The 27,282-nt window shown below is 39.4% G+C and overlaps 1 protein-coding gene across 5 annotated transcripts in view; it reads left to right on the top strand.

The window, feature by feature from the left end:
- ELF1 (E74 like ETS transcription factor 1) overlaps positions 1-27,282 on the top strand; it is a 121,484-nt gene that overhangs the window by 44,677 nt on the left and 49,525 nt on the right. For 4 of the 5 annotated variants that reach the window (XM_070380224.1, XM_070380226.1, XM_070380227.1 and 1 more), the window contains exon 2: positions 18,012-18,311. In XM_070380224.1, the coding sequence (XP_070236325.1) occupies positions 18,240-18,311 (72 nt within the window). In that variant the 5' untranslated portion in view covers positions 18,012-18,239. Of the gene's footprint in view, positions 1-17,343; positions 17,411-18,011; positions 18,312-27,282 lie in introns of those variants that run through there. The other variant, XM_070380225.1, reaches the window with a different exon arrangement.

Raw genomic sequence — 27,282 nt, 5'->3', positions numbered from 1 at the left:
TAACTAGCAAATACCTTGAATTAGACTTTTACATCTAACCAGATTTATTGCCATAATTAGTGTTCCGTCTTGCTTCCTGATATGTGTTTCATCTTGTTTCCTTAAAATTCTTACTTATGATGATAGTAATTCTTGCATCTTTAGTTATAAACTTGATATGGAATCTTTATATAAGATTTCCAAAATTCAATAATGTAAATGTGGGATTTGCTATAAAAAGGGAAACATGGACCTTCCTTTCAAAGTCATCCCCTGGCGTGCGCGCGCGCTCTCTATTTTTTAATTGGGAATGAACACACAGTGGTTTATTATCAAAGAAATGCAAGCCCTGGGTAAACACAACTTTGCATATGTGTCCATAGTGGGGGAAGAAAGAAATCAAAGTTTTCATTAAGTTCTCAAAATATCAAATTGCCCTGGCTCTCTTTTTTGGGCTGTTTTCCAGGGCGTCTCTATTTGTAGTAGCAGGAACACAGAGGAACAAATGGAAGTAGAAGTCATAGGATTTATGTAATTGAAAGGGTTCTCCTAAGTCATGCAATTCAGGGGTCTCCTGGATTTTTTTTTAATTATATTACTTTTCCTCCTATATAATTTACCGATTCATTCAACAATTGTTTATTGCCTGTAGTATTCTTGATGCTGGGGAATACAGCAGCCAGAGATTTTCTTACTGCAATTTAGAACGTAGCCATACTGATGGAACCAATGCAGTGTTGGTGGTGGTGTGTAGACTGCACCTTTCACGCAAGTTAGAAAGAGACTACTGGGGTTAGACCCCTGAACTTGTTAAGATCTCTGCATAGGACATTCTTAAGGTGAGCTACCTTTGTTCTGCAGAAGGTCAGAACATGTTGTGAGAGGCATCGTTGAAGATGGGCTGCTTTGTGTATCTAAGATATTTCTCTTTGTTACAGTGGAAGCCAAATAATCATGACTTATCTTTCTTTGGTAATAATATTTTTCTAAGCACTAAATCCTCGCGAATGTTTAAAATTCCTTTCCAAGTAACCTTTGTATTTATTCAGAATTTTATGTCTTAAAGAAGCTTGTTAAAGTATGCTGGAAGAATATATACAGTATCATACTATTTATATAAGGTTTAACATATACCACACAAAACACATATATATATTAAACCATGAAGAAGAAGAATGTGAAGATTTTAGATTTAAATTAGAATTAATCAGAATTAAACTTATATGTGTTTTAGTTTCAGAGACAGTTAAGACAATTTGTATTTAGAAATAGAAGATTTGTGTAAGTTATTTGTTTATTCAAAATACTTTATGGTCTGAACTGTTAAAACTGGGTGTTATATTTGATCCTTTTGTCTATGGACCAGAGACAGATATGTGGTTGTTATGGGCTAATTTATAACCTGTTAGTCTTAGAAATAAACTGAAAGGAAGACATACTGTTCATCTGCACTTGGTAGAATAAAACAGTTGCCTGCCTTTGTTAGCAAATGATTGTCAAGAAGGTGGTACACACTAGGTTCTCTGCAGACGTCCTGAGACTTTTCTCACCATTTAGAGTGGTTCGAGGGCATCCCAGGTGGCACAGTGGTAAAGAATCTTCCTGCCAATGCAGGAGATGCAGGAGACTCAGGTTTGATCTCTGCAGTCGGGAAGATTCCCTGGAATAGGAAATGGCAACCCCTCCAGTATTGTCGCCTTGGAAATCCTACGGACAGAGGAGCCTGCGCGGCTACAGTCCACGGGGTGGCAAAAAGTTGGATGTGATTGAGCACCCTCACACAGGGTGGTCTGACAGAGCATCAGAGCCACAGGCTGTGGCAAGGGAGCTAATGTGTAAGGAAACGGACACTTCCCTTAAGGCTCAGGGAGCATGTATTCCCTAGACACTGGGACAGTTGAGGGCAATACACTGACAAGCAAGAGCAGAGATATACTACAGATATGCTGGGAAGGCGCTAGGCTCTTACTCTGCTGAAAAGTATATTTTCATTGAAAAATACTGAATAAAAACGCAGTTGTTATCCAGGATACTCATTTTAAGAAATGTTAACTTACTTTAGGAGCATGGTGCCATGCTTAAAGTTGATTTTTATGTGTATATTAAATTCTCTTAAATGACTTACTTAAAACAGCAAGACTTGACCAATTAGGAATGGAGTTCTGTTTGGTTTGTTTATAGTTGATGGGTGAGCATATGTGAATAAATGGTATGAGCCAAGTTTTGGATATTCTGAGAAGAAAACAAGCGGGTAGAGATCGTGTGATTGGCAGGAGGGACACGAATGGCGACCTGGAAAAAGTGCTTACCAGAGCCATGGCAAAAATGGCCAGGGATCCAAGAGGCAAGCTATCCGTACTGCTGTTTTGAGTTGCCTGTTGGAAGGATTTTTGTTTCCGTTTTGAGTGGTGGTTATCTTTTATGAGAGGTAAAAGCTGAATGGGAAGGTCTTCTATCCAGGTGAAATGTTATTTATCTAACCAGTTGGGTAAAATAGTTTGAGGGCTGTTCTGTTGTTCAGACATTTCATTTTGTAGTCCATCATTGTGATTTTCAAGTCTTAATTTGAAAGGTGTTTACTCCTAAAAATACTTCTTGAGAAAACTATTAATAATGAGTCTTCATGTGTGAAATGAACTTAGATCCCCACCTCAGAATACCTTTTTATTTGTTCTGTTTTCATAAACAGTCTTTACCAATTACATCTTTATGCTTCTGGCACCAGGCTTTGATACATTTTCATGTAGATGATTGGACTATTTATAAAACAAGACATAAAGATGTAGCAGAGAAGGCAGGAAGTACTTGATGTTTGTATGCCATATCTTGTTCTCTGCTTCCTGTCAGTTAAACCACGATGAGAGGAACAGAGACACAGATGTACAGTTGCTGCTCTAATTTCCCATTAGGGGACACGTTAAGTGTAAAGCTTGTTTCATTAAACTTTTGTCACTTGTCAATCCTAGGCATGTCACAGGCTTGTTTTGTATTTATGGATTGTATGGATCACAGTTAGAGAAAATATGAAAATGTGTTTACTTTTTGTGAAATTTTTGTAGGTCATAAAAAACTGGCCTTCAATATGAAATGATAAGCTAATATATTGGTCTCAAATTTTGATACGCATTCTTTTTTTTTTTGGTGTATCAATATTCTTTAAAAGTTTTAGAGCACTTGGTGGTTTACAAAGTAAAATCTTAGTAGGTACAACTTTTAAGATGATGAAAGAAAGGTCACAGAGGTTGACTTACCCAAGGAAATAAAGTTATTAAATGGCAGTACTAGGATTTGAACACAGGTCTTCTGATGCCAGATCCTGCGTGCTTTTAGGAAAAAGTTTGTTTTCATTAAATTCCCATTTCATCTTTATTCAGTGATTTAAGCTTTTAGGTTTACCTTAGCTCCTTCTATCTGGAATGTCCCCCCAGCAAATAATTACTGAATAACATGGGAAAATAAGTTTTGTATCTATTTCTGCTGCATCTTTGGTCTCAGCTTATAGACTGATTGTCCATAGTGTCTTAGCTACTTGTCTCTTTCCTGTCAACTCTTACCCACCGGTGTCTAGCAGGTAGGTCCCTCGTGAGTCCTTGTGAAATAAATAAAAGAATATAGATAGTACTAATATGACTTCTGAAGGCTACCTAGTATATAGGAGAAGACAATACAAGGGGAATGTAATCTTCTCCTTGAAGTGTTTATGTTTGTGAAGGGAATGGTTTAAAAAAGAAAACTGCCCAATAAACCTTTTGTTAGTCACTCAGTTGAGTCCGACTCTTTGCGACCCCATGGACTCCAGCTCACCAGACTCCTCTGTCCATGAGGATTCTCCAGGCAAGAGCACTGGAGTGGGTTGCCATCCCCTTCTCTATAAGCCTTTCAGTTGTTGTTAAATTTCAATTAACTCAAAAGTCAAATTAAAAATTAAAGGGAAATAGTAGCCTTGAGGTTTGCCTGTAAGAAGTTGGCCATTGGATTTAGCTGTATCTGTTTTCACCTCAAATTTTCCCTTCCCCTCTCCTTATGTACCTATAGACTGTCTGAAAGGTAAGAAGTTATCCCACAGCTCTTCCACTTAGAGAGGTCACATTTTCTGTGTCCAGTTGTCAGGGGTTTGGCGGTAGCTGGGAGTTAGATGTGAAGGAGAGGGGCAGGGCTTCTGTTTATGGGTTGTAGGGCAGCCATATTGCCTGACAATCCCACATTTTTAAAGCAGAATTTTTTGAGGGGGATCATCAAGATCACTAGATTAGAAACCCTATGAAGGCAGAAATGGTCTGTTTTTTCCTGTATTCCTGCCACCTAGAACAGAGTCTGACATGTTGTAGGTACTCAGGGGATATTTGTTGAATGGATGAGTGAATGAATGAGTGTGAGCTGAGGTCAGACATGTACTCATACTGTCTCTGAGCATCTTGAGTATTTCTTTGACAAATATTGTTCATGACCCTCTGGGTAAGCTGTGGGGGTTTGGTGGTGACCATGACAAAGTCCTTGCTCTTATTTGGTTGGTCTCTGAAGCCATGGTTGTTACTGACATGACGATTAAATGACAGATACAGCAAAGTACTTTAATATGAAGCCTGGTACCTGTAGCTATTATTTTCTTATTTTTTTTTCTAATTTGTTATTATTATCTCTCTCTTAATTCCTTGAGGATAAGTATCATGGTTTTTTGTCTGTACAGCAACATCAGTGGTTGTAAAGATGTTTAAGAATTAAGCAGTATGTATATGCCGGGCTTCCCAGGTGGCACTAGTGGTAAAGAACCTGCCTGCCAGTGCAGGAAACGTAAGAGATGTGGGTTTGATCCCTGGGTAGGGAAGATACCCTGTAGGAGGGCATGGCAAGCCACTTGAGTATTCTTACCTGGAGAAGCCCATGGGCAGAGGAGCTTGGAGGGCTACAGTCCATAGTGTTGCAAAGAGTCGGACTTGACTGAAGCGACTTAGCACACGTGATATGATATGTCTTGTTTTGTAAATTAAGGCTGAGCGCCGAAGAATTGATGCTTTTGAACTGTGGTGCTGGAGAAGACTCTTGAGAGTCCCTTGGACTGCAGGGAGATCCAACCAGTCCATTCTGAAGGAGATCAGCCCTGGGATTTCTTTGGAAGGAATGATGCTAAAGCTGAAACTCCAGTACTTTGGCCACCTCATGCGAAGAGTTGATTCATTGGAAAACACCCTGATGCTGGGAGGGATTGGGGGCAGGAGGAGAAGGGGAGGACAGAGGATGAGATGGCTGGATGGCATCACTGACTCGATGGACATGAGTCTGAGTGAACTTCGGGAGTTGGTGATGGACAGGGAGGCCTGGCGTGCTGCAGTTCATGGGGTCGCAAAGAGTCGGACACGACTGAGCGACTGATCTGATCTGATTACCAACAAATTATAAGTGGACCTTATTGTGCTGTTGTAAAACAGCATGTGTCTTCATGCTAAAGTATTTTTAAAAATCTAGTAAGTGCCCACTACATCTACTAAAGCAACTTTGAATTCTTGAACTTCTGAAGAGTCAAGCAAAGCCACAAAGCAGAAAAGGCATCTAACAAAGAGCCAAGTTTAATGCAAATAGACATTTTTACAGGAACTTCTTTCTTCTAAACATTGTCCTAGAAGAAAGTAAAGATGCACTGAAAGTTGGTGCCAGAAGTCTCTATTAAATGACTAAGAAACTTTCATCAGTCATGGATGTCATATCCTTCCTCACTAAATAACTGAATCAGCATCATCTTTTCAAGATACTTAATACTATAAGCTGCAATATGCAGTCATCCACAGATGCAGCAAGTTCATATATTTCAAAGTTTCTGTAGTGTCCAAATGGATATAGGACAGTTTTGAGGTTCAGTTGATTAACTTGTAAGAAAGGTTGTATGGTAATGAGTCATATCTTTTTTTAAATCTTATTTTTCTATTTCTGCCTTCTTTTAATCCTTAGGCAAAGAATAAAAACTTGATGTAAACTAGTGAAGTAATTTTTGCTTGTTTTAAATAATTTTCCTATACCCTGGGTGATTTATAAACCATTGTGGAGAATCTCTGTTACACGTAATTAATGAAGAATTTAAGGAGGATAGTATACACATCAGCGGCTAGAAGTTATTAATATCAGTGTAGAAGTCAAGCTATGGGATGTTTGTTTAAACTGTCCTCATCATTTTTAGATGGTAGTTACCCGACCCCCTTGCTTTGAGCTTCGTAATCTTGGGGACCACACAGTATTGCTGCAACCGGATTTGAAAACCTCCAGGAACTTTCCACTTCTTCTTTCCAAATCAAGCCTGCATTCCACTGCCTGACTTTCAAGACTCTCCATAATTTGGTTTTGCTTTGGTTCACATTTTCTACTGTTTGCTGTTGTCAACTCTTAGCTCTGGTCAGTCTGTTAACTGTCTCCAAACTTACTCTGGTCATTGGTTTTTGTTTATTCATTCATTCATTCATTTTTGTTTTGGGTATGCTGAGTCTTCGCTGCTGCTGGGGCTTTTTCTTCTCTGGTTGCAGCGAGCGGGGGCCACTCTCCAGCTGCGGTGTGGTGGCCCTTCTTGGAGCGTGTGCCCTCGGGTGTGAGGCTCAGGAGCTCTAGCGGTTGGGCTCCATGGCTGGAGGACAGCTCTGCAGGGGTGTGCCACGTGGGCACAGCTGCTCCTCAGCACAGCTTGGGGGATCCTCCCAGATCAAGGATCCAACCTGTGTTTCCTTCGTTGGTTGGTGGATTCTCTACCACTGGGCCACCAGGGATGCCCACTTTGGTCGGTTTTAATTCTCTTTATTCCTTTGTGTCTCAGCCTTCACACAGATGCGCATCCATGCACATGTGCACGCATGTACACATGTATGCCTGTCTAAGGAAACATGTGTGCACACACACTATATCTGGCTGTCTTTCCCTTTCCGTACAGTCTCTCCACATCCTGCCTCACTTGAAGGTTGAGTTTAGGGCCTTCACTGTCTAAAGTGTTTCCTTGACCCATTTGCCCGTCCTTTCTTCAGAAATGCTGCAGTATTGGCCAGCTTTATTAACGTTTAATTAAATGCTGACTTTCAGTGTTCAGTTATTTTCTCTCCTGGTCTTCTTTCCTGAACTAGATTGTAAGCTCCATAGAAGGCAGCCCATGCGTTATCTCTTCGTCTTTCCCACAGTGCTGAGTTTAGGGGAAGTTCACTAAGTATCATCAGTTGTTTTTTTAACCACCAAGTTGATCAGTAGAGCATGGTTTCTTGTGAAAATGGATGTTGTAAGAAGGCCTAAAAATTGAACTGTTCTGTATTATAATTCTTTTTTTTTCCCCCTGCACTGCATGGCTTGTGGGATCCTAGTTCCCCGACCAGGGATCGAATTCATGTCCTTAGCAGTGAAAAGCAGTCCTAACCACTGGACTGCCAGAGAATTCCCTGTGTTACAAATCTTTATATAAACTGTGAATAGTATTTAAAGTTTGCTTCAATCTGAGATTTGTGCAATAGGAAAATATAAAGTTACGTATGTAATTTATACTCAGCCCATGCCCTTCCACTGTCTCATTTCTCATCTTGTGGTTTTGCTGCTTCTAGGTTTTTTGGTGTCCTCGAGTTTACCATCATAGGCATGAGCCAGGTCACTATGAGGATGATTATAGAAAGAATCCCATTTTAAGGATCCTGACATGGAGCACCAGGATCGTTTGATTATAGCCAAACTTACTGAAAATAGATTTTTATTGTTCAAAGAAGAAAGGGGTATGCTATGAAATTGGAGAGCTTCTCACACGTAGTGACCAGGAAGTTCTGTGCGTGAGGATGAGTCCATCAGACTTGCTGGTGACTTGGGAAAAGGTAAACGTGCTTTGCTTCTCGAGAGTTTGTGTCCTTGACTCAGGTCCCAGTGTGACTTGGGAGAGGCACCTAAAATGCCACAGGTATAAAAGGCTATGATCACTCAAGAAGATGTGGAAAGCTCTGAACTGAGCCAGCAAGCCTGGGACAGGGTGGGATGTACGGGCGCTGGAGGAACTGGAGCAGGACGGACTCTGGCTTCTTCACCTCAGGGGTGGGGCAGCGGGCCAAGAGGGGCTATGAAATGCAGAGATGCTGGTGTACTTGTTTCTGAGATGGGAATGAAGAGTCGTAATATTGTGGCCTGGGTGTCCTTTTAAACTTGGTCGGTGAACGATTCCCATTCACTCTTCTGTGCAGGTGTTCAGATATCCTGCTTTACGCATCTGATGGCTACCGTTTTCTCATACCTTTTGGAGCATCATGAAGAGCCACTTCAGCCCTGTTAATGGACTTGAAGTTTTTCTTATAGGCAGTGGAAGCCACTGATTAGTTTTTTAAAATTGAAGTATAGTTGATTTACAGTGTTATGTTGGTTACTTTTAAGTAGAGAAGTCAGTTGGTTCTATTTTCATTTTTGGTGAATTATTCCTATTGCAGGGTGAAGAGCCACAAGAGGAACTAGACTAAAGGTAGTAAGGACCCCTCAGTTGAACACATGGAGCAGCTGTCACCTAATAATGCAGTCTGTGGCCATTAAGCTTTCTATGTGACCTTCAATTTTGTTTTCAGCTGATGGTGTATCTCTTCCTAAGAGTGAAAACTTCCTAGGACAGAGTAACAGTCTCTTCTAGAAGAATATTGTGCATTGTGGGAGTTGGAGTTGGGGGGAGGCGTGTCCTTAGCAAGATATCCTGTGAGCTTTTCAGCAGTATCCCTGGCCTTTTCCCCTTCACTCTGGGCCAGAATGAAGCAGTGTTCTGGATGGGAAAGTGCTGTCTTCTGGAATGGGGGACCCGCTGCTCTACAGCATGTCTGTTTTAAGAGATGAAAATGTTAAACAGGAGAGTAAACAACCACAGAAATGAAACAGCTTTCTTGCAAGCTGTTTCTTGTTTGTTATAGGAAGAAAATTGTTAACTGCCCGAACAGGTCTTGCTGATAAGCACATTTCAGCATATTTGTGTTCCCAAGCAGGTGTGTTTTCATCAGCATTCAGATTTAGCTTGCTTGGAGGAAAGAAAACTCCTTCAGTCAGTTTATTTGCATAATAAAAGCATCAATTAATGACATTTTGACAATGATCACTTTCAGTCATTTGGAGAAAGTAAAACCTCTTTCATGACCCAGGATTAAAACAATACCTGATTACTGTTGAGTATTTCTCTTTGGTTTTATTTTTTTCGCTTCGGTTTTAAATTTTCTTATTTTCAGACCAGGCTCAGAACAAGGGTTAATCTTGAGACCACAGGTATGAACAGGTCTAGGTATGTGATCTGGTTTTGCAAGGTCCTGTGGCTGCTGCCTGAATGTAACCTGACACCAGGTAGGCCCGAGCGGCCAATGGTGGGAAGGGGAGAACAATGTGAGAGAACTGGCCCTTCAGGTCTGGGTGAGTGAGCAATCGCAGCCTGCCCTCCACGTCCCGGAGCTGTCCTGGGGTGTCAGTGAAAAGGCCGAGCACAGGGAAGTCAGCCTGTTGCCTTGATCATATTGACTTTGTGGGTTTGGGGTTTTCTCTTTTTTTTTTTTCATTTAACGTGGTTGAAGCTAAGGTGAGCTTATTCAGGTTTCTAAGGCATGCTTCAGTTTTGCAGATGTCATCAGAATACAGAAAACATCAATTTGGGTTTCATTCACATGGAAAGAAAACTATGTTCTGGAAAAAGATCTAGGTACTTCACTTCCCCTGCCTCCCCTCACTTTCAATGAAAGATGCCTAAAGCTGGGGAGCTACCTAAAAGATTATTGTTTAGTCGCTAAATCATCTCCGACTCTGCGACCTCGTGGACTGTAGCCCTTTTACCTTTTTCTCTGTTTTCTTAAATTCTTAAATATTTGAAGTAATTAAATTTAAAGGTTGGAGTGTAGGAGTGTTTTCTCTTTGAATTAGAGACCTGTGAGTGTGGCAGGGGATGGTCTGCTCCTCTCGTGACGGTCACTGTGTTTTTCCTCCACTGTCTTGTTTATGCCGCTCAGTCGCGTCCGACTCTGTGCCTGCATGGGCTCTGTAGCCCACCAGGCTCCTCTGTCCATGGAATTCTCCAGGCAAGAATACTGGAGTGGTAACCATTCTCTTCTCCAGGACATTTTCCTGATCCAGGGATTGAATCTGGGTCCTTGGTTTAGAGAGGACTGTGCAATGAGATGTATTTCACAATTGGTGTCTTTTGTTTGTTTGTTTGTTTCCTCATTCAGTAGGAACTTAGAGACTTGCTTGGGGAAGTGTTAAGTTTGGTTACTTAACTGTAACTACATTTTGGTAAGTTTTAGTAATTTTTTCTCACCTACGGTATTTTAGTTGTGATAGCAGTATTGTATTCAAAGAACTAGCAAGAAAAATGTCAATTAAAGTTTAAAGTATATTAATGACCTACTAAATTGTGGTAGCTTTATAAAAACGCTTAATAATGTTTCCTTTTCACTTTAGGCTGAATGAAGGTAAAGCAAGATAGTAGGATATGATAGAACTTGGGAAAGAACAACTAAAGTAAAATTGTAGGATTTAAAACAATAATAGATCTAGAAACTCCTCTGCATCAGTTATTCAATGTAAAAATATTACTGAAAATTATTTTCCAGGTATCAAAGAGGTTGCACAGAATAGTATAGAAACTGTACTATACTATACAGATATTTTTCTACAGATACTATACAGACCTATTTCTGCTTTACTGACTATGTCAAAGCCTTTGACTGTATGGATCACAATAAACTGGAAAATTCTGAAAGAGATGTGCATACCAGACCACCTGACCTGCCTTTTGAGAAACCTGTATTCAGGTTAGGAAGCAACAGTTAGAACTGGACATGGAACAACAGACTGGTTCCGAATAGGAAAAGGAGTATGTCAAGGCTGTATATTGTCACCCTGCTTATTTAACTTATATGCAGAGTACATCATAAGAAATGCTGGGCTGGAAGAAGCACAAGCTAGAGTCAAGACTGCTGGGAGAAATATCAATAACCACAGATATGCAGATGACACCACCCTTAAGACAGAAAGTGAAGAAGAACTAAAGAGCCTCTTGATGAAAGTGAAAGAGGAGAGTGAAAAGGTTGGCTTAAAGCTCAACATTCAGAAAACTAAGATCATGGCATCTGGTCCCATCACTTCATGGGAAATAGATGGAGAAACAGTGGAAACAGTGTCAGACTTTATTTTTGGGGGCTCCAGAATACAGCGGATGGTGACTGCAGCCATGAAATTAAAAGGCGCTTGCTCCTTGGAAGGAAAGTTATGACCAACCTAGACAGCATATTAAAAAGCAGAGGCTTAACTTTGTCAACAAAGGTCCGTCTAGTCAAGGCTATGGTTTTTCCAGTGGTTATGTATGGATGTGAGAGTTGGACTATAAAGAAAGCTGAGTGCCGAAGAATTGATGCTTTTGAACTGTGGTGTTGGAGAAGACTCTTGAGAGTCCCTTGGACTGCAAAGAGATCCAACCAGTCCATCTTAAAGGAGATTGGTCCTGAGAGTTCATTGGAAGGACTGATGTTGAAGCTGAAACTTTGGCTACCTGATGCAAAGACCTGACTCATTGGAAAAGACCCTGATGCTGGGAAAGATTGAGGTCAGGAGAAGGGGACGACAGAGAATGAGATGGTTAGATGGCATCACCGACTCAATGGACTTGAGTTTGGGTAAACTCTGGGAGTTGGTGATGGACAGGGAGGCCTGGTGTGCTGCTGTCCATGAGGTCGCAAAGAGTTGGACACAACTGAGCGACTGAACTGAACTGATATGGATATTTGTGTAATGGATTTCTTACTTGTCCAGATACTTTGCTAATGAAAAATACTAATGAAGTTCTATTAATGCAGGTAGAGGGGCCTGAGTAGAGAATTGGGCTGGGAATTGGAGAAAAGCAGAGAATTGTTGCTTTCTTTGCCATCAACTGTGTGTGACCTTGGACAAGTCAGACTGCTCTGGGCCCAAATTCTCTGAAGTGTTCAGTGAATACATTTTCCTAGGTAATCCATACATTCTTTTCACCTCTAAGTGTGTGATTTCATACTTTTTAGATTGAGAATAGACAGGTCTGTGGAAGATTGTATAGAATTTATCTTGATAACACTGATTTCTTATTTTCATTTCTGCTGAGAGCTAATAGAACGCATTCTGCCATACTCAAAAAAATTGAAAAGGCCTAACTATGATCTGTTATGTAGGAATCATTCCATTCACTACAGTTTATGGACTTACTGCTTGCTTCTCATTTCTAACTTAAATAGCTTTTCTTCTCTCACTTTTCTCATTCTTTTCAAAAATTTTCATTGTATTTCTTCTAGTTTCATGGTTTTTCTAAACTATTATGATGAGTATGTCTGTATGTTGAAAAGGGCAGTTTATTAGGTTACCACTTCATATAAAAATACTTTCCATTCAAGTACCTGGCATCTGGAATTACTACATAATTTCACTTATTTAAATATTTCCAGCCTTATGAACACACACACACACAGTCTGAATGCTTTATTAGAGATAGTCATTCAAATTAAAAGTAGTCGTTCAACCATCCATTGCTCTAAGCCGGTGCATTTTACCTTCTTTGGGCCAGAGCTGTCTCAATCTAAAAACTTTGCTTTTTTGTTTAATTAGTTCCCTTTATCAGTGTTCATGTTAAGCGTAATGAGTTGGTGGCCTAGTAACTTCCAAAGGGTAGCAGTAATTTTTTTTTTTAATTGATGAATTGATGGATTTATAGACTCTTGTGTTTAAAGCCCTTTTGAAGGAAGCTTAAATTTGAATTTAATTAGCAATTAAGGAAGCAAATGTGAAAAAGTATTAAAAACTGATTTTGACTATCATATGTTTATTATTACCTGAAATCTTTTATAATAAATTATCCAAAAATTAACCACTGAATTAGTTATAGTAGCCAGTATTGTGGCTGAGGGTTTTGTGTTTACAATCAGTAAATTTGTTTTGTTTGGATTAGGAGCATAATGGAACTCTGTCTTAAGGGAATCTTGCCAGACAGGGTGTGGTCCCAACCTTGAAGCAACTGGATTCATCATATAGGTGCCAAATTTTTAGACACTGAAATAGAAGTATACTTTTGTTGATATGGGGCTACGGTGTTGTTTGTTGGAGTCTAGCAAATAACTGTTAATGGGAATATGATATAAGATAACCATACTCCAGGGAGTATGGATATAAGACTTAAGCACCTGTTACATTATCTCTTGCACTATACTTAGATTATAGTGAAGCTAATCTTTATTGAGTAAAATTTGTATGCCAGGCATTTCTGCACATACATTTACATCTCACCTTCATAGAAAATCTAGATTTTGGTGGTGTTATAATCATTTTACAGAATGAACAAACTGTGGCTTATAGCTGTTTTGCAGGAAGAAGGGACTGATGCTAAGTAAGTAACTTGTCCATAGTCACAGTGCAGAGGGTTCAAACCCAAGTGGTCTGATGCCAGAGCCCGTGTTCTTCTCTTTCGCTTGAGCTAATGCTTCACCTTAAATGTGAAGCTTAGTTTGATGATAAGAGCTGAGGAACCTCACTGATGAGGTATTTCTCTGGCATGACTCCTTGAAGAGTAAGAATATGGTCCTTCCCAACTTGAAAGAGATGAGAGCCAGCTCAGGGAATTTTCATTATTTGGTGGATTCCTATCTATATGACCTCTCAAAACTGTGCAGATAAGTTAACTGTTTTTGTCTTTGTGCTGAATGCATTGTTTTCATTTTTTACTTATTATTTTATAAAGACTGATGCTTTGAAAGTTATGGAATATGCTTGGTAACGATTAATACTGCAGTGTTTCTGAATGTAATACATATAACTGCTGCTGCTACTGCTAAGTCGCTTCAGTCGTGTCTGACTCTGTGCGACCCCATAGATGGCAGCCCACCAGGCTCCCCCATCCCTTGGATTCTCCAGGCAAGAACACTGGAGTGGGTTGCCATTTCCTTCTCCAATGCATGAAAGTGAAAAGTGAAAGGGAAGTCGCTCAGTCGTGTCTGACTCTTAGCGACCCCGTGGACTGCAGCCCACCAGGCTCCTCCATCCATGGGATTTTCCAAGCAAGAGTACTGGAGTGGGGTGCCATTGCCTTCTCAGATACATATAACTAATGGTTAGTAAATTCAACCATGTTTAAAATTTACTGAAGACCTTATAATTTTGTTGAAGTAGATAAAAGGCCCCTACTTTATTCTAAGAACCCATGTTTTTTCCATTCTAGAGCAAATTTGAGGAACAAAAATGATAAGCTTAGTTTTGAATGTTTTAGACACATTGACTCTGACATGGACTTATCCAGTAGATAATCTAGTGAGTAGATTTAGGCATCAGGAGCTAAACAAAAGATGGAGATTTGTTTTTTCTAATTTGATACATGTGTTTACTTAGAAACCTGTGTCCTAGGGAATTCCCTGGTGGTTTAGTGGTTAGGACTGAGAGTTTCCACTGCAGAGGACATGGGTTCCATCCCTGATCTCGAAGCTAAGATCCCACAAGCTGCACAGAGCAGCCTAAATAAATGACTAAGAAGAAAAAAAAAAACTTAAAAAAAGAAAGAAACTGTGTTCTAAGCTATTACAGTATGAAGGATTTGAGTAGATTTAGACACTGTGTACTTTAGTCATGGACAGAGTCCTGATTGAGGAGATGAAGCTTCTAGTTGTAATTCTGTTATGCTTTCAGATAGTGACACCTTGGGCACAGAGACTTAGTTCACTCATGAAAAATTGAATCATCGATCTAGGTGTCTCGTCTTATCTCTTACTGAAAAAATGTTAATACACTGAGACTGTTACTTTAAGTACATCTAATATGGGTGGGTAGACTTACAAGGTGGTGCTGGTAGTAAAGAATCTGCCTGCCAGTGCAGAAGACACAAGAGATGTGGATTCAGTCCCTGGGTTGGGAAGATCCCCTACAGTAGGAAATGGCAGCCCACTCCAGTATTCTTGCCTGAAGAATCCCATGGACAGAGGAGCTTGGTGGTGTACAGTCCATAAAGTCGCAAAGAGTTGGACATGACTGAGCACAGCACAGCAACATGTATGGGTAGTACCTCTGGATCAGGAATTAGAAAAACTCCCCAAGAACAACCTTGGTGCCATAGGTTGTATACATACTCAGAGAAAAGAAAGAGCGGTGGGATAGAGTGAAAGAAGACAGAGGGTCAGAGGCCTAATAAAGCCAATAAAAGAATGCAGGAGCTTTCCTTTACTTACACATTCTCAGTATGTGAATGAAAGTGTAGAAATGAACAAAAGCTACTCACCAGAATAATGGTGTCTCTTTCTACCCTAACAAAGTCTTAGTGATCATGGGCGATCATTTCAGTTTTGGTTGATTACTGTTGGTTGCTGCTGCTGCTGCTAAGTTGCTTCAGTCGTGTCCGACTCTGTGTGACCCCATAGACGGCAGCCCACCAGGCTCCCCCATCCCTGGGATTCTCCAGGCAAGAACACTGGAGTGGGTTGCCATTTCCTTCTCCAATGCATGAAAGTGAAAAGTGAAAGTGAAGTCGCTCAGTCGTGTCCGACTCTCAGCGACCCCATGGACTGCAGCCTACCAGGCTCCTCCATCCATGGGATTTTCCAGGCAAGAGTATTGGTATGTACTATAATTTGTAAATATGTTGATTGCTTGTCCATATTTTTGAAATTAAAAAAATTTTTTTAAATAATAGCACTGTGGAAGTGCTGGTAAGAAAAAGTTTGTGACTGCAGTGGAAAAGAAAGTGAAACTTCACTTAGATGTGTTCACATTGGTCATTAGAACAGTGTCCCTTTTGCATTTACGAATAAATGGATTTTGGACTAGTCTTTTGGAATCCAACGTTTTACAGAAAAAAACACAACTTTTAAAATCAGGAAACATCCCTTGATTCTGGTTATCTGGTTATTCTTACTGTGGTTCATCAAGTTTAGAATATTGGTTTCCTCATTATCAAAAGTATTATAGTCATTGTTTATAAAGAATATACATAGAAAGAGTTTAAACATGTATGATAGATTGTAAACATATGATAGATTGATGACAGAAAATAGTTATCTGTCATCAATATCTATCTTTTATTATGGGCACATAGGTTTGGTAGTTACAGAAGAAATGTTAAAAACAGTGGTTACTTACCAGAGAAGTTTTGCTCTAATTATCATGGTGCCTGGCACATTGCTCTGCAAATAATAGACACTGAAACATGTATTCAGTTGAATGAGGGGGACATAATTTTCAAGCGTGAGACAGTATACAGTTAGTGCTAATTTTGTGGTAGGGGCAATAAGTGTTGTATTTTTGAAGGCCCGTGTAGGTCAAATCACAGAGGTTGGGAGGCTGTGAAAGAAATGGGCCTTGAATTGAGCATTTTGAAGGATGGAGAACATAGAAATGGCTGCTGAGAAGTGGGAGAGGAATTCCAGGTGTAGGGGATACTAAAAGTTGAGAAGGGAGGCAAGAATGAATGTGGTTTATGTGGGAAGACAAGCCTAGTGCATAAGAATTGGATGAGACTTCAAAGGGGACCGTAGTGTGTGCGTTTTATGTATCTGTCTGTCAGGGGCTTTTCCCACCTCTAGACTTAGTGCATTGCTCCAAAACTGCCTGACTCAAGAGGGAGGGGGATGTATGTGTACATAGCTCTGACTCATGTTGCTGAACAGCAGAAACTGACACAGCATTGTAAGCAATTATACTCCAATTAAAAAATTTAAAAATGCCTGAATAGTAGTGCTAAAAATATTTCCCCAATGTTAGAGTTGAACTCATTATTAAAAGAAGTGGACTAGGTGAGTACGGGAAACCGCTGGGTAAGAAATATCACTTGAATTGAATTGAATTCTTAACCGTTAATTTTTTTTTTTTTAATTTTTAATTTCCTGTTAGGGAAATCATAGTCATCCATGATAACCTGTAGAATCTGGAATATATAGGAAATTGACTACTGAAATTAGGAAAATGAGTGTGTGACTTAGCTAGCACACACTGGCTGGTTTTCAGGAAAAGTGATTCGTGAGATCAGCTTCATTCCTGAACTTGCCTCTTTAAAATTAAAATTGTAGATGCTGTTTCAAAGAGCTAGATGTTATCTAATGTGATTATTTGTATATCTTTGTCTCTTTATGTCGTATTTGTGGCTATAACCATATGATGCAGTGTGTAACAAAATTGTGATCAACTTTTAAATTAAATTTTCCTTTGACTTTTGTTAGTAATAGTACCTTAAAAAAACAAAGAATTAAATAGACAGACATCTTTGCAGGCACTTTGTAAAGGTTTTCTCCCTCCACTGTGAAATTGTTTTCACTCTTAAGTTGCGCTTCTGTTTTTCTATTGTAAAGTGCAGTTCTTTGCATGTTCTAATTTGCCATGACGTGGTCAAGTACTGTTTCCTTCCTGTTGCTCACAAGCCTGTGCTGGAGATAAGGGCACATTTCAGTGCGTTAAAAAGAAGCCACTGAAGACAGACTTAAGCATGGTAAAGCGTTCTACTTACCAGAAGCCTTTCTAGAGAACAGAAAGAGCAGGCTTTAATTTCTGCTTATTTTTAAAAGCTCTTAAAACAGTACTTGTTAAACTTTAAATGTATTAGACCGAGTTTAAAGCCTACCAAGGATATTGTCTGAATGCTTATATCAGACCTAATGAGGATATTGTCTGAATGTTTCTATTTAGGCAAAAAATATGTATTATGAAATTACTCATGGAGTACCAATTCCTGTGTGTGTGGTTTTCTAAGTTAGTAGAAAGAAGTTGTTTATCTATCCTTTATTGCAATTATAAGAACCTAGTTATGGCTGGGTGGGATTTTTTTGTTTTTAATTAATAGTACTTTGTAGTTTAATAGGGAGTTGGAGGACAGATGGCTTCATTTTCAGTAATGAGAGGTGACGTTTTCTTAGCAGGAATGAAATCTTAAAAGGAAATACATATCTAGTTTTAAAAAAATTCACTAGTCATGTTGCTTTTGTTTAAAAACATTAAAAAATACTTTGGAGGCATTGCCATCTGTATTGATTGTTATATTCTAAATAATATGCTTGCTTTCTCATAACTAACTTAAGCTTTATGTTTTTCAGGTCAAGAAGTTCCAGAGAAGAAAAATTTCAGAAAAATTGCCTCAGTTTAAGTAAAATCTCAGTGAAGCAAGAAGATCTGAAGTACCTTCCTTAAAGAAAACCTGGGCATACAGTAACTTCACAGGTCTAGCTGGACTTATTTTCGCAGATTGTTCACTGGTCTCTGCTGCCTGGTCCTCGAACCTGTTTGGAATTTTTCTCATGTGGATCTAAGGGGAATGCTTTATTATGGCTGCTGTGGTCCAACAGAACGACCTGGTATTTGAATTTGCTAGTAACGTCATGGAGGATGAACAACAGGTATGAATGATACTTAGAGAAAGTTGGATTTTAATAAAAGTATTATAACGATTTTTCTATTTGTCTCAAGATTACTTCCTTTAAAAGAGAGCAAGAGAAACTTTATTAATACAAGCACTCAGATATCTAAAATGTGAAAGTAATGTGATTTTATGTGTTAAGTACTAGTTAATTCACTAAGAAAGAATCTTATCCTTAGCTTTGATGTGGTAGCAAGGATATAATACTTTGGGGGTTAGCTCGTTTTTTTGTAAAATGAGAACTTAACAGTAAATATCTTAAGTCATTATTTCAAAATACTTTGAAAAGTTCTAGATGACATACTAAAAAGACATGTATATTTTTCTTAGGACTGGTGATTGTAATGCTTGCAATTACACAGTTTTAATGTTATGTGGTTAGTTACAATTTCTAATACTGGACTGTGCCTTGGATGGAAAGATGTTAGAGTCTCACCATCAGACATCATTTCAGTCCAAAGCATGTGACTCTGAGGAAGTTACTTAACTTCTCTAGATCCTGATTTCATCACCTGCTGAATGAGGGCATTGAAGGGGAGAATTTCTAAATTGGCTTCCTTTTGTTGAATTTATACAAGATGTGCGAGTTACTGTTTCTAGAATGAAAAAGATTCAAGAGATAATGAGAAAAGGACTGAGTTAATTCTGCTGCCTCCCCTCCCAGGGGTTCTTGGGACTTTATAATCTACTTCATTTTGAACAGGTTACTTGGAAATGTAAGATGTGATTTGAGAGAAATCGTATATAAGAGAGATTCAGTATACTGGGAGAAATATTTTGAGAGCTGTTAGGTTTAAAATATGTCTATAAAGTTGATATAAATACTGAAATAGGCCCAATTCTAAATACCTGACTTTAATAGGCCAATGGTAACATATCATGATTTTATTCTAGGCGATTCTTACTTTTGGCAGGGCATTGTAATTTCTTAGTTCTTGCTATTGTACTGTCGAATGAAGAGACAGAAGAAAAATTTATAAGTAAGCCTACAAAGGGTGAGAATTTGGATTAAGGTGCCTTAAAATCAAGATAAACTTTTGCTAGGGAAAGAAAGAGTGTGAGGAAAGGGATTGCATCCCAGTGAAAAATAGTTTTATCTAGGAACAATAGAAAAGACATGTTAGGAGGAAAAAGTGTTTTGAATTTGTCTTAAAATAGAATGTCTCTGTTAAGATTTGAAAGCAGCGTGTTTACTGTGCAGGCCTGGAAGATGAAAGAGCGGAGGCTCGATGTGGTGAGGTTTGCTCTTGGGGTGTGGCCATAGGACAGAGCTCGGAGCCGCTCGCTAGCACACTGCCACTGCACTGGCTTTGATGCTCTTTGGCCACGAGAAACATGTTGTATGTTATGGTGAGGTATTCATACATGTGTCTGTATAGCCTTAGGAAACAAGGTAGTACCACCCTTACTGTGTATGAGATGTGTACTTAGTTTAACTTGGAGAGGTTATTAATGTCTTTGGGTAGGGAGATGTACACATACCTTCAAACGTATATGATTTTTCTTAAGTTATTTATTCGTTTAAAAGTCACTGGAAGGACACTGATGCTGGGAAAGATTGAAGGCAAAAGGAGAAGAGGGTGGCAGAGGATGAGATGGTTGGATAGCATCACCAACTCAGTGGACATGAATTTGAGCAAACTCCGGGAGATAGTGAAGGACAGGGAAGCCTGGAGTGCTGCAGTCCATGGGGTCGCCAAGGGTTGCACACGTCTTAGTGACTGAATGACAACAACATCATTTATTTTTTGTCTAACAAAATGAATATTTATTAGTTTTTGCAGAAGTTACTCTAAGGACTTTACAAATGTGAAACGTGGGCAAACATTCTCATCCCTATTTTACAATGAGGAAATTGAGAAAATAGGTTGACTAAATTGAAGTCATACTGTTAGTAAACAGTGGAGCTGCAGCTTGAACCCAAGCAGTTTGACTTCATTAATGATGCTGAATACTGTTACCATGATGAATGCTGATCATACGGTATTATAATGAACTGGCCAGGTTTAGGGTTTTTCCATCTGTGGCCAGGAGCATAGGAAACTTGACTTGACTCATGCAGGTCAAGTAGTATCAGGCTTATTAGCATCTTATCTTAACTATTAGGTAGATACTGCTCTACTTCCTTGCTTTTCATTTGCTTCAATTTGTTTTTGGTTTAAAAGTAAGAACATGCCAATTGTATAATAAGTAGCCTAATACAAAGATACCAAGTAAATCATGAAAATCCTTTTTCACTTACTCCCTCTAATCCTATTCTCAGAAGATGCCATTAACTATGTGATATGTAACTTTTTGAACGAAAGTCTAAAGGAAAGAATAATATATATACATACCAACCTATATACAGAAGTTATTTTTAAGATACAAATGGAAGAATGCAATATCTTTTTTGTGACTTATTTTCACTCAAGTATTACAAATACTTGCGTGTACCTACGCCAGCACTACGTCATTTGTTTTTCTACATAGTGGACGGATCATAATTTATTTTACCAGTATTTGATCATGGACAATTAGCTAGTCCCAATATTTTGCTATTATATTATAAATGAATATCCTGGTTTGGGAGGCAGTAAACTTATAATTGGAGAAGGCAATGGCACCCCACTCCAGTACTCTTGCCTGGAAAATCCCATGGATGGAGGAGCCTGGTGGGCTTACAGTCCATGGGGTCGCTGAGGGTCGGACACGACTGAGCGACTTCCCTTTCACTTTTCACTTTTATGCATTGGAGAAGGAAATGGCAACCCACTCCAGTGTTCTTGCCTGGAGAATCCCAGGGATGGGGGAGCCTGGTGGGCTGCCGTCTATTGGGTCACACAGAGTCGGACACGACTGAAGTGACTTAGCAGTAGTAAACTTATAATGGTTAAGAGCTCAGATACTGAAGTCAGAGCACCTGGATTTGAATTCTTGCTCCATTGCTTATTACCTCTGTGACTTTGGGCAAGTTACTTAACTTCTCTGTGTCTTAGTTTCCTTATCTGCAAGAGGGAGATGATAATAACAGACTTGATTCTAAAGGGAGAGTTATTATGAAAATTAAATGAGTCGATACACATAAAGTTCTTAGAACCATGCCTAGCATATAGTAATACTAACTGAGCCATATCATTTCATTATTACACACGTGTGTTCACATGTATGTATAGTATATCTTTATATACTTGTATGACTATTTCTGTAGTTGATTTTAAAAAGTAGAATTACTGAGTTTACTAAAAGTATAAGCTAAACGTACTACCAAATCATTCTTGAGAAAGCTGTATCAGTTTCTGCTACCATAACAGTTCAGTTCAGTTGCTCAGTCATGTCTGACTCTTTGTGACCCCATAAACAGCAGCATTCCAGGCCTCCCTGTCCATCACCAACTCCAGGAGCTTGCTCAAACTCATGTCCATCGAGTCGGTGATACCATCCAACCATCTCATCCTCTGTTGACCCCTTCTCCTCCTGCCTTCAGTCTTTCCCAGCATTAGGGTCTTTTCAAATGAGTCGGCTCTTCGCATGAGGTGGCCAAAGTATTGGAGTTTCAGCTTCAACATCAGTCCTTCCAATGAACATTCGGGACTGATTTCCTTTAGAATGGACTGGTTGGATCTCCTTGCTGTCCACGGGACTCTGAAGAGTCTTCTCCAACACCACAGTTCAAAAGCATCAATTCTTTGGTACTCAGCTTTCTTTATGGTCCAACTCTCACATCCATACATGACTATTGGAAAAACCGTAGCTTGGACTAGACAGACCTTTGTCGGCAAAGGAATGTCTCTGCTTTTTAATATGCTGTCTAGGTTGGTCATAACTTTCCTTCCAAGGAGTAAGTGTTTTTAATTTCATGGCTGCAGTCACCATCTGCAGTGATTTTGAATCCCCCCAAAATAAAGTCTGTCACTGTTTCTCCATCTGTTTGCCATGAAATGATGGGACTGGATGCCATGATCTTCATTTTCTGAATGTTGAGCTTTAAGCCAACTTTTTCACTCTCTTCTTTCACTTTCATCAAGAGGCTCTTTAGTTCTTTGCTTTCTGCCATAAGGGTGGTGTTGTCTGCATGTCTGAGGTTATTGATATTTCTCCAGGAAATCTTGATTCCAGCTTGTGTTTCATCCAGCCCAGCGTTTCTCATGATGTACTCTGCATGTAAGTTAAATAAGCAGGGTGACAATATACCACCTTGATGTACTCCTTTTCCTATTTGGAACCAGTCTGTTGTTCCATGTCCAGTTCTAACTGTTGCTTCCTGACCTGCATACAGATTTCTCAGGAGGCAGGTCAGGTGGTCTGGTATTCCCATCTCTCTAAGAATACCATAACAGTATATCACTAATAAATCTGTTCTTCTTTTTGGTCAGTCTTTTGGGTGAAAATTACATTTTTCCATTTAATTTGCATTGACTACTAGTAGTGGGCTGCCGTCTATGGGGTCACACAGAGTCGGACATGACTGAAGCGACTTGGCAGCAGCAGCAGCAGCAGCAACAGTGAGGTTATGCGATGTTCCATTAACTTTATTGATTGTTCACGTGAATTTTCTTTGAATTGCTAATGTCCTTTTGCCTGGTAGGAGTTCCTTATATGTTCTGAATTTACATCAGTGTCACTGTCTTCTAACTCATTACACAGTTAACGGGTAACTCCCTTTTAGTGACACACAGTGTGCATATATCGTCCCAATCTGGGCTGTCTTTTAGCCACATGGTGTCTTGTGCCCTGTGGAAATTTAAAATATTTCCATCATATGTTAGTTGCTCAGTCACGTCAGACTTTTTGCAATCCCATGGACTGTAGCCCACCAGGTTCCTCTGTCTGTGGAATTCTCCAGGCAAGAATAGTGGAGTGGGTTGCCATTTCCTTCTGCAGGGGATCTTCCCAACCCAGGGATCAAACCTAGGTCTCCCACACTGCAGGCAGATTCTTTACAGTTTGAGCCACCAGAGACGCCTATTTATATCATAAAATTTACCAATTTGGGGGGTGATTTTTCTTTAGGCAAGCTTTACTTACCCCTAACACTATTGACTAGTCTTTTTATGTTTTATGGGTTTAATGCCTTCGTCCATATGAAAACTGCTTTTATAGGATGCAAGGTATAGGAATGTGACAAGTCTCCTCACCTACAAATGGGGATATTGGCTCTTCACCATTTACTGAGTTTTATGATTTCTACACTAAGACTGCTGCTCTTGTTATATACTAAATTACCATATGTATAGACTAGTTTTGAACTTGTCTAGTGTATTTTATTACATTTACCTGTTTTGTATTGTGCCAATATCACGTTGCTTTTTATTAGTATCACTTCATAGGTTTGATATCTTTTCAGATACTCTTCCTCCCCTTCCAAAAATTGGGGTAGAGTTTTGAATGAATTTTAGGACTGACTTGTTAAGTTATATAGTTCTATTGGGATTTTGACTTTTCAAAGTTAAAAAATATTTGTGTCTTTAAAATAATTTGGTCTATTTTTTGATCCTATATTGGCTTAATTTGTTGATCTTTATAAAATCACTGTTTTGAAGGCACCAGATGAGAATATATTTCTTGCTTTTAGTTATGGTTTGTGGTTATTAGTGTATTTGTCTAAAGAAACTGACACCATTAATGTGTGGTTGCGACCACCTTGATCATTTCCCCTTATATCAATTCCTACTCTTTTCAGAATTGCATGGAAGGATTCCTTTGGGCAAGGATGAAGAAGGGGGTATTGGAAAGGAAATATCAATATTGTGCATCCTGACAAGCCATATATTTATTTTTTAATTAATGTATTTAATTGGATAATTACAATACTGTGATGGGTTTTTTTTCATGTATGCGTCAGCATGAATCAGCCACAGGTGTTCTCCCCGCCCCTTCTTGAACCCACCTCCCCCTTCCCTCCCCACCTTATCCCTCTGGGTTTCCCTGGAGTGCTAGCTTTGCGTGCCCTGCTTCATGCGTTGAACTTGGCAGCAGCCATCTGTTTCACATATGGTAATATACATGTTTCAGTGCTTTTCTCTCAAGTCATCCCACCCTCACCTTCTCCCACTGAGTCCAAAAGTCTGTTCTTCACATCTGTGTCTCCTTTGCTACCCTGCATGTAGGATCATTGTTACTGTATTTCTAAATTCCATATATATACATTAATATACAGTATTTCTGACAAGCCATTTAGAAGTGTATTCTTGCCGTCTGTTCCAAGCTAGGTCTGTTTGTTCAGTGAGATAAGGTACTTCTGTGGGACAGCCACACCATCAGTAGTGAATTACAGTATACTTTTATTTGAAGGTGCCTTGTTTGACCTTATTGAACAGGTATGTTTTCCTGGTGAATGTATGAGAATAAAAAGAAAGCTGAAGGTAGCGGACATAAGTTTCTAAGGAGAAGGAAAATTGACTATAAGCTCAAATATTCTGGAAGTTAATTGTGTGAAAAACAGCTGGTAGTTTAATGCTTTTTATAACTTTGATATATTAATTACACTTTGGTTTTTTAGTTGTTGGTTCTAAAAGTAGAATTTAGCATATAATAGTTATTTGTGCTTAATAGATTTAGCTCCACCAGGGAGAAGGTTGGTGACATGCTAGGGAAAATGAAACAAATATTTTTATAAAATCCCATCTGTGAAAGAACACGGCCTTATGGCTTTCATTCTTAGGGTATAAACTAGTGTGGTCTGACTGCTGATTCCCAGAGGCTAAAGGATAAACAGTGCTTGCTGTCTTTTCACCAAGCTTCCCATTAATTCTCATGCAGTGTTTCGGAATCACTATTCAGTGTAACTTTCCTGGGGCTCAGATGGTAAAGAATCAGCCTGGAGACATGGGTTCGATCCCTGGGTCAGGAAGATCCCCTGGAAGAGGAAATGGCAACCCACTCCAGTCAATTCTTGCCTGGAAAATTCCACAGACAGTGGACCCTGGTGGGCTACAGTCCACGGGGTCGCGCAGAGTTGGGCACGACTGAGTGACTAACACTTTCATACACAGTGCAGCAGAGGTTAGCCCAAAATGCTGTGGATACAGATGAGGGAGCCTTGGACTGCACTGCAACTTTGGGAAAGCTTCCCTGTGGAAATTACATTTGGTGAGCTGGATCTTGAAGGAAGATCTCATTTATTTGACAGATGAAGAAGAGGAAATGTTTCAAAAGAGTAGAATATACCAAAACTTTTGATAGATTTCTCTTGACTGTATAATCAATCTAAAAATCTTAACTTTCGGTTAGAAGCTTTTCATAGTGTGACTGTTTCAGGCTCTTTTCTTTCTTGTACTGTGTTAATTTTGCCAACCCACTGTATAATTTTCCCAATTGCTTTCCTGCTTCCCCACTGTTTGACCTTCCACATCCATACCTGTTACCTGTTCTAAGTTCTAACCATCTTTCAGAATCTTAGGACAAAACCTACTTTTTCTGGGAGCTTAACCTAAAATAATCTCTTAAGTGATTAACAAGTTTATTCTGTTATTCCTGCATGACTTAATGTCATCGTCATACATTTGCCATGTTAAATTTTTTATATATACATGAACTTCCCAGATAAGTGCTACTTGAAGAAAGGGCTGCCTTCCCCTCTTGGTAGTCTCCATGCCTTTAAAATAATTTATATGAAGCACAAGCTGAAATCAAGGTTGCCAGGAGAATTATCAATAACCTCAGATGTTCAGATGACACCACCCTTATGGCACAAAGTGAAGAGGAATTAAGGAGCCTCTTGATGAAAGTGAAAGAGGAGTGTGAAAAAGCTGGCTTAAAACTCAACATTCAAAAAACTAAGATCGTGGCATCCGGTTCCATCACTCCATGGCAAATAGATGGAGAAACAATGGAAACAGTGACATACTTTATTTTTGGGGGCTCCAAAATCACTGCAGATGGTGACTGCAGCCATGAAATCAAAGGACACTTGCTTCTTGAAAGAAAAGTTATGGCCAACTTGGACAGCATATTAAAAAGCAGACCTTTGCTTTCAAAGGTCCATCTAGTCCAAGCTATGGTTTTTCTAGTAGTCATGTATGGATGTGAGATTTAGACGATTTAGACTATAATGAAAGCTGAGCACTGAAGAATTGATGCTTTTGAGCTGTGGTGCTGGAGAAGACTCTTGAGAGTCCCTTGGATAGCAAGGAGATACATCCAGTCCATTCTGAAGGAAATCAGTCCTGAATATTCATTGGAAGGACTGATACTGAAGCTGGAGCTTCAGTACTTTGGCCACCTGATGAGAAGAACTGACTCAATTGGAAAAGATCGATGCTGGGAAAGATTGAAGGCAGGAGGAGAAGGGGACAACAGAGGATGAGATGGTTGGATGGCATCACTGACTTAATGGACATGAGTTTGAGCCAGCTCCTGGAGTTGGTGATGGACAGGGAGGCCTGGCATGCTGCAGTCCAAGGGGTTGCAAAGAGTTGGACACGACTGAGTGACTGAACTGATAATACATTGATTGGCTGAGTGGTCTTAAAGATTTTTCTTCTCTTAATCCTATTGGCAAAATGATGTGGGCTATCTATGTATGTTTCTGTTATGGCCCTTATTGCATCAGAAAGCCTTTGAATGAAAGGTGATATCTTGCCCCACAGCTCTCTTGACTACAATTTTTTTCCCCCCTGGGACCTGTTTGTCCACATTCTCACTTAGTGCATGGGCAGTGTGGCGTGTCAGCACCATTCTGAGACCAGAAGCAAATATTCATGGAGGTTTTTTTTGTTTTCTGAAAATGTATTTGGAACTATTCTGTTAAATGTGTTTAGTGAAAGCCACCTCGTATAACTTTTGTTATTGAAATTATCAATAAGTAAGTATCCATTGAAAGTTTTCATATTTCTTGAGATACTCATTCAAGTTGTAGAGAAGGAGTTTTTGACATGATTGTGTCTTGAGAATAAGGTCATATTTTGTTCACTGAGAAAAGTATAGATCACGTCAACCTGCCATTTTTTAGTTGCAATGGTAAAATTCTG

This window comes from Bos mutus, chromosome 12 (assembly GCF_027580195.1).
Source record: "Bos mutus isolate GX-2022 chromosome 12, NWIPB_WYAK_1.1, whole genome shotgun sequence".
NCBI classification, from domain to species: domain Eukaryota; kingdom Metazoa; phylum Chordata; class Mammalia; order Artiodactyla; family Bovidae; genus Bos; species Bos mutus.
Note: the sequence above shows the minus strand (reverse complement) of the source record. Positions and strands in the feature narration are given on the sequence as shown.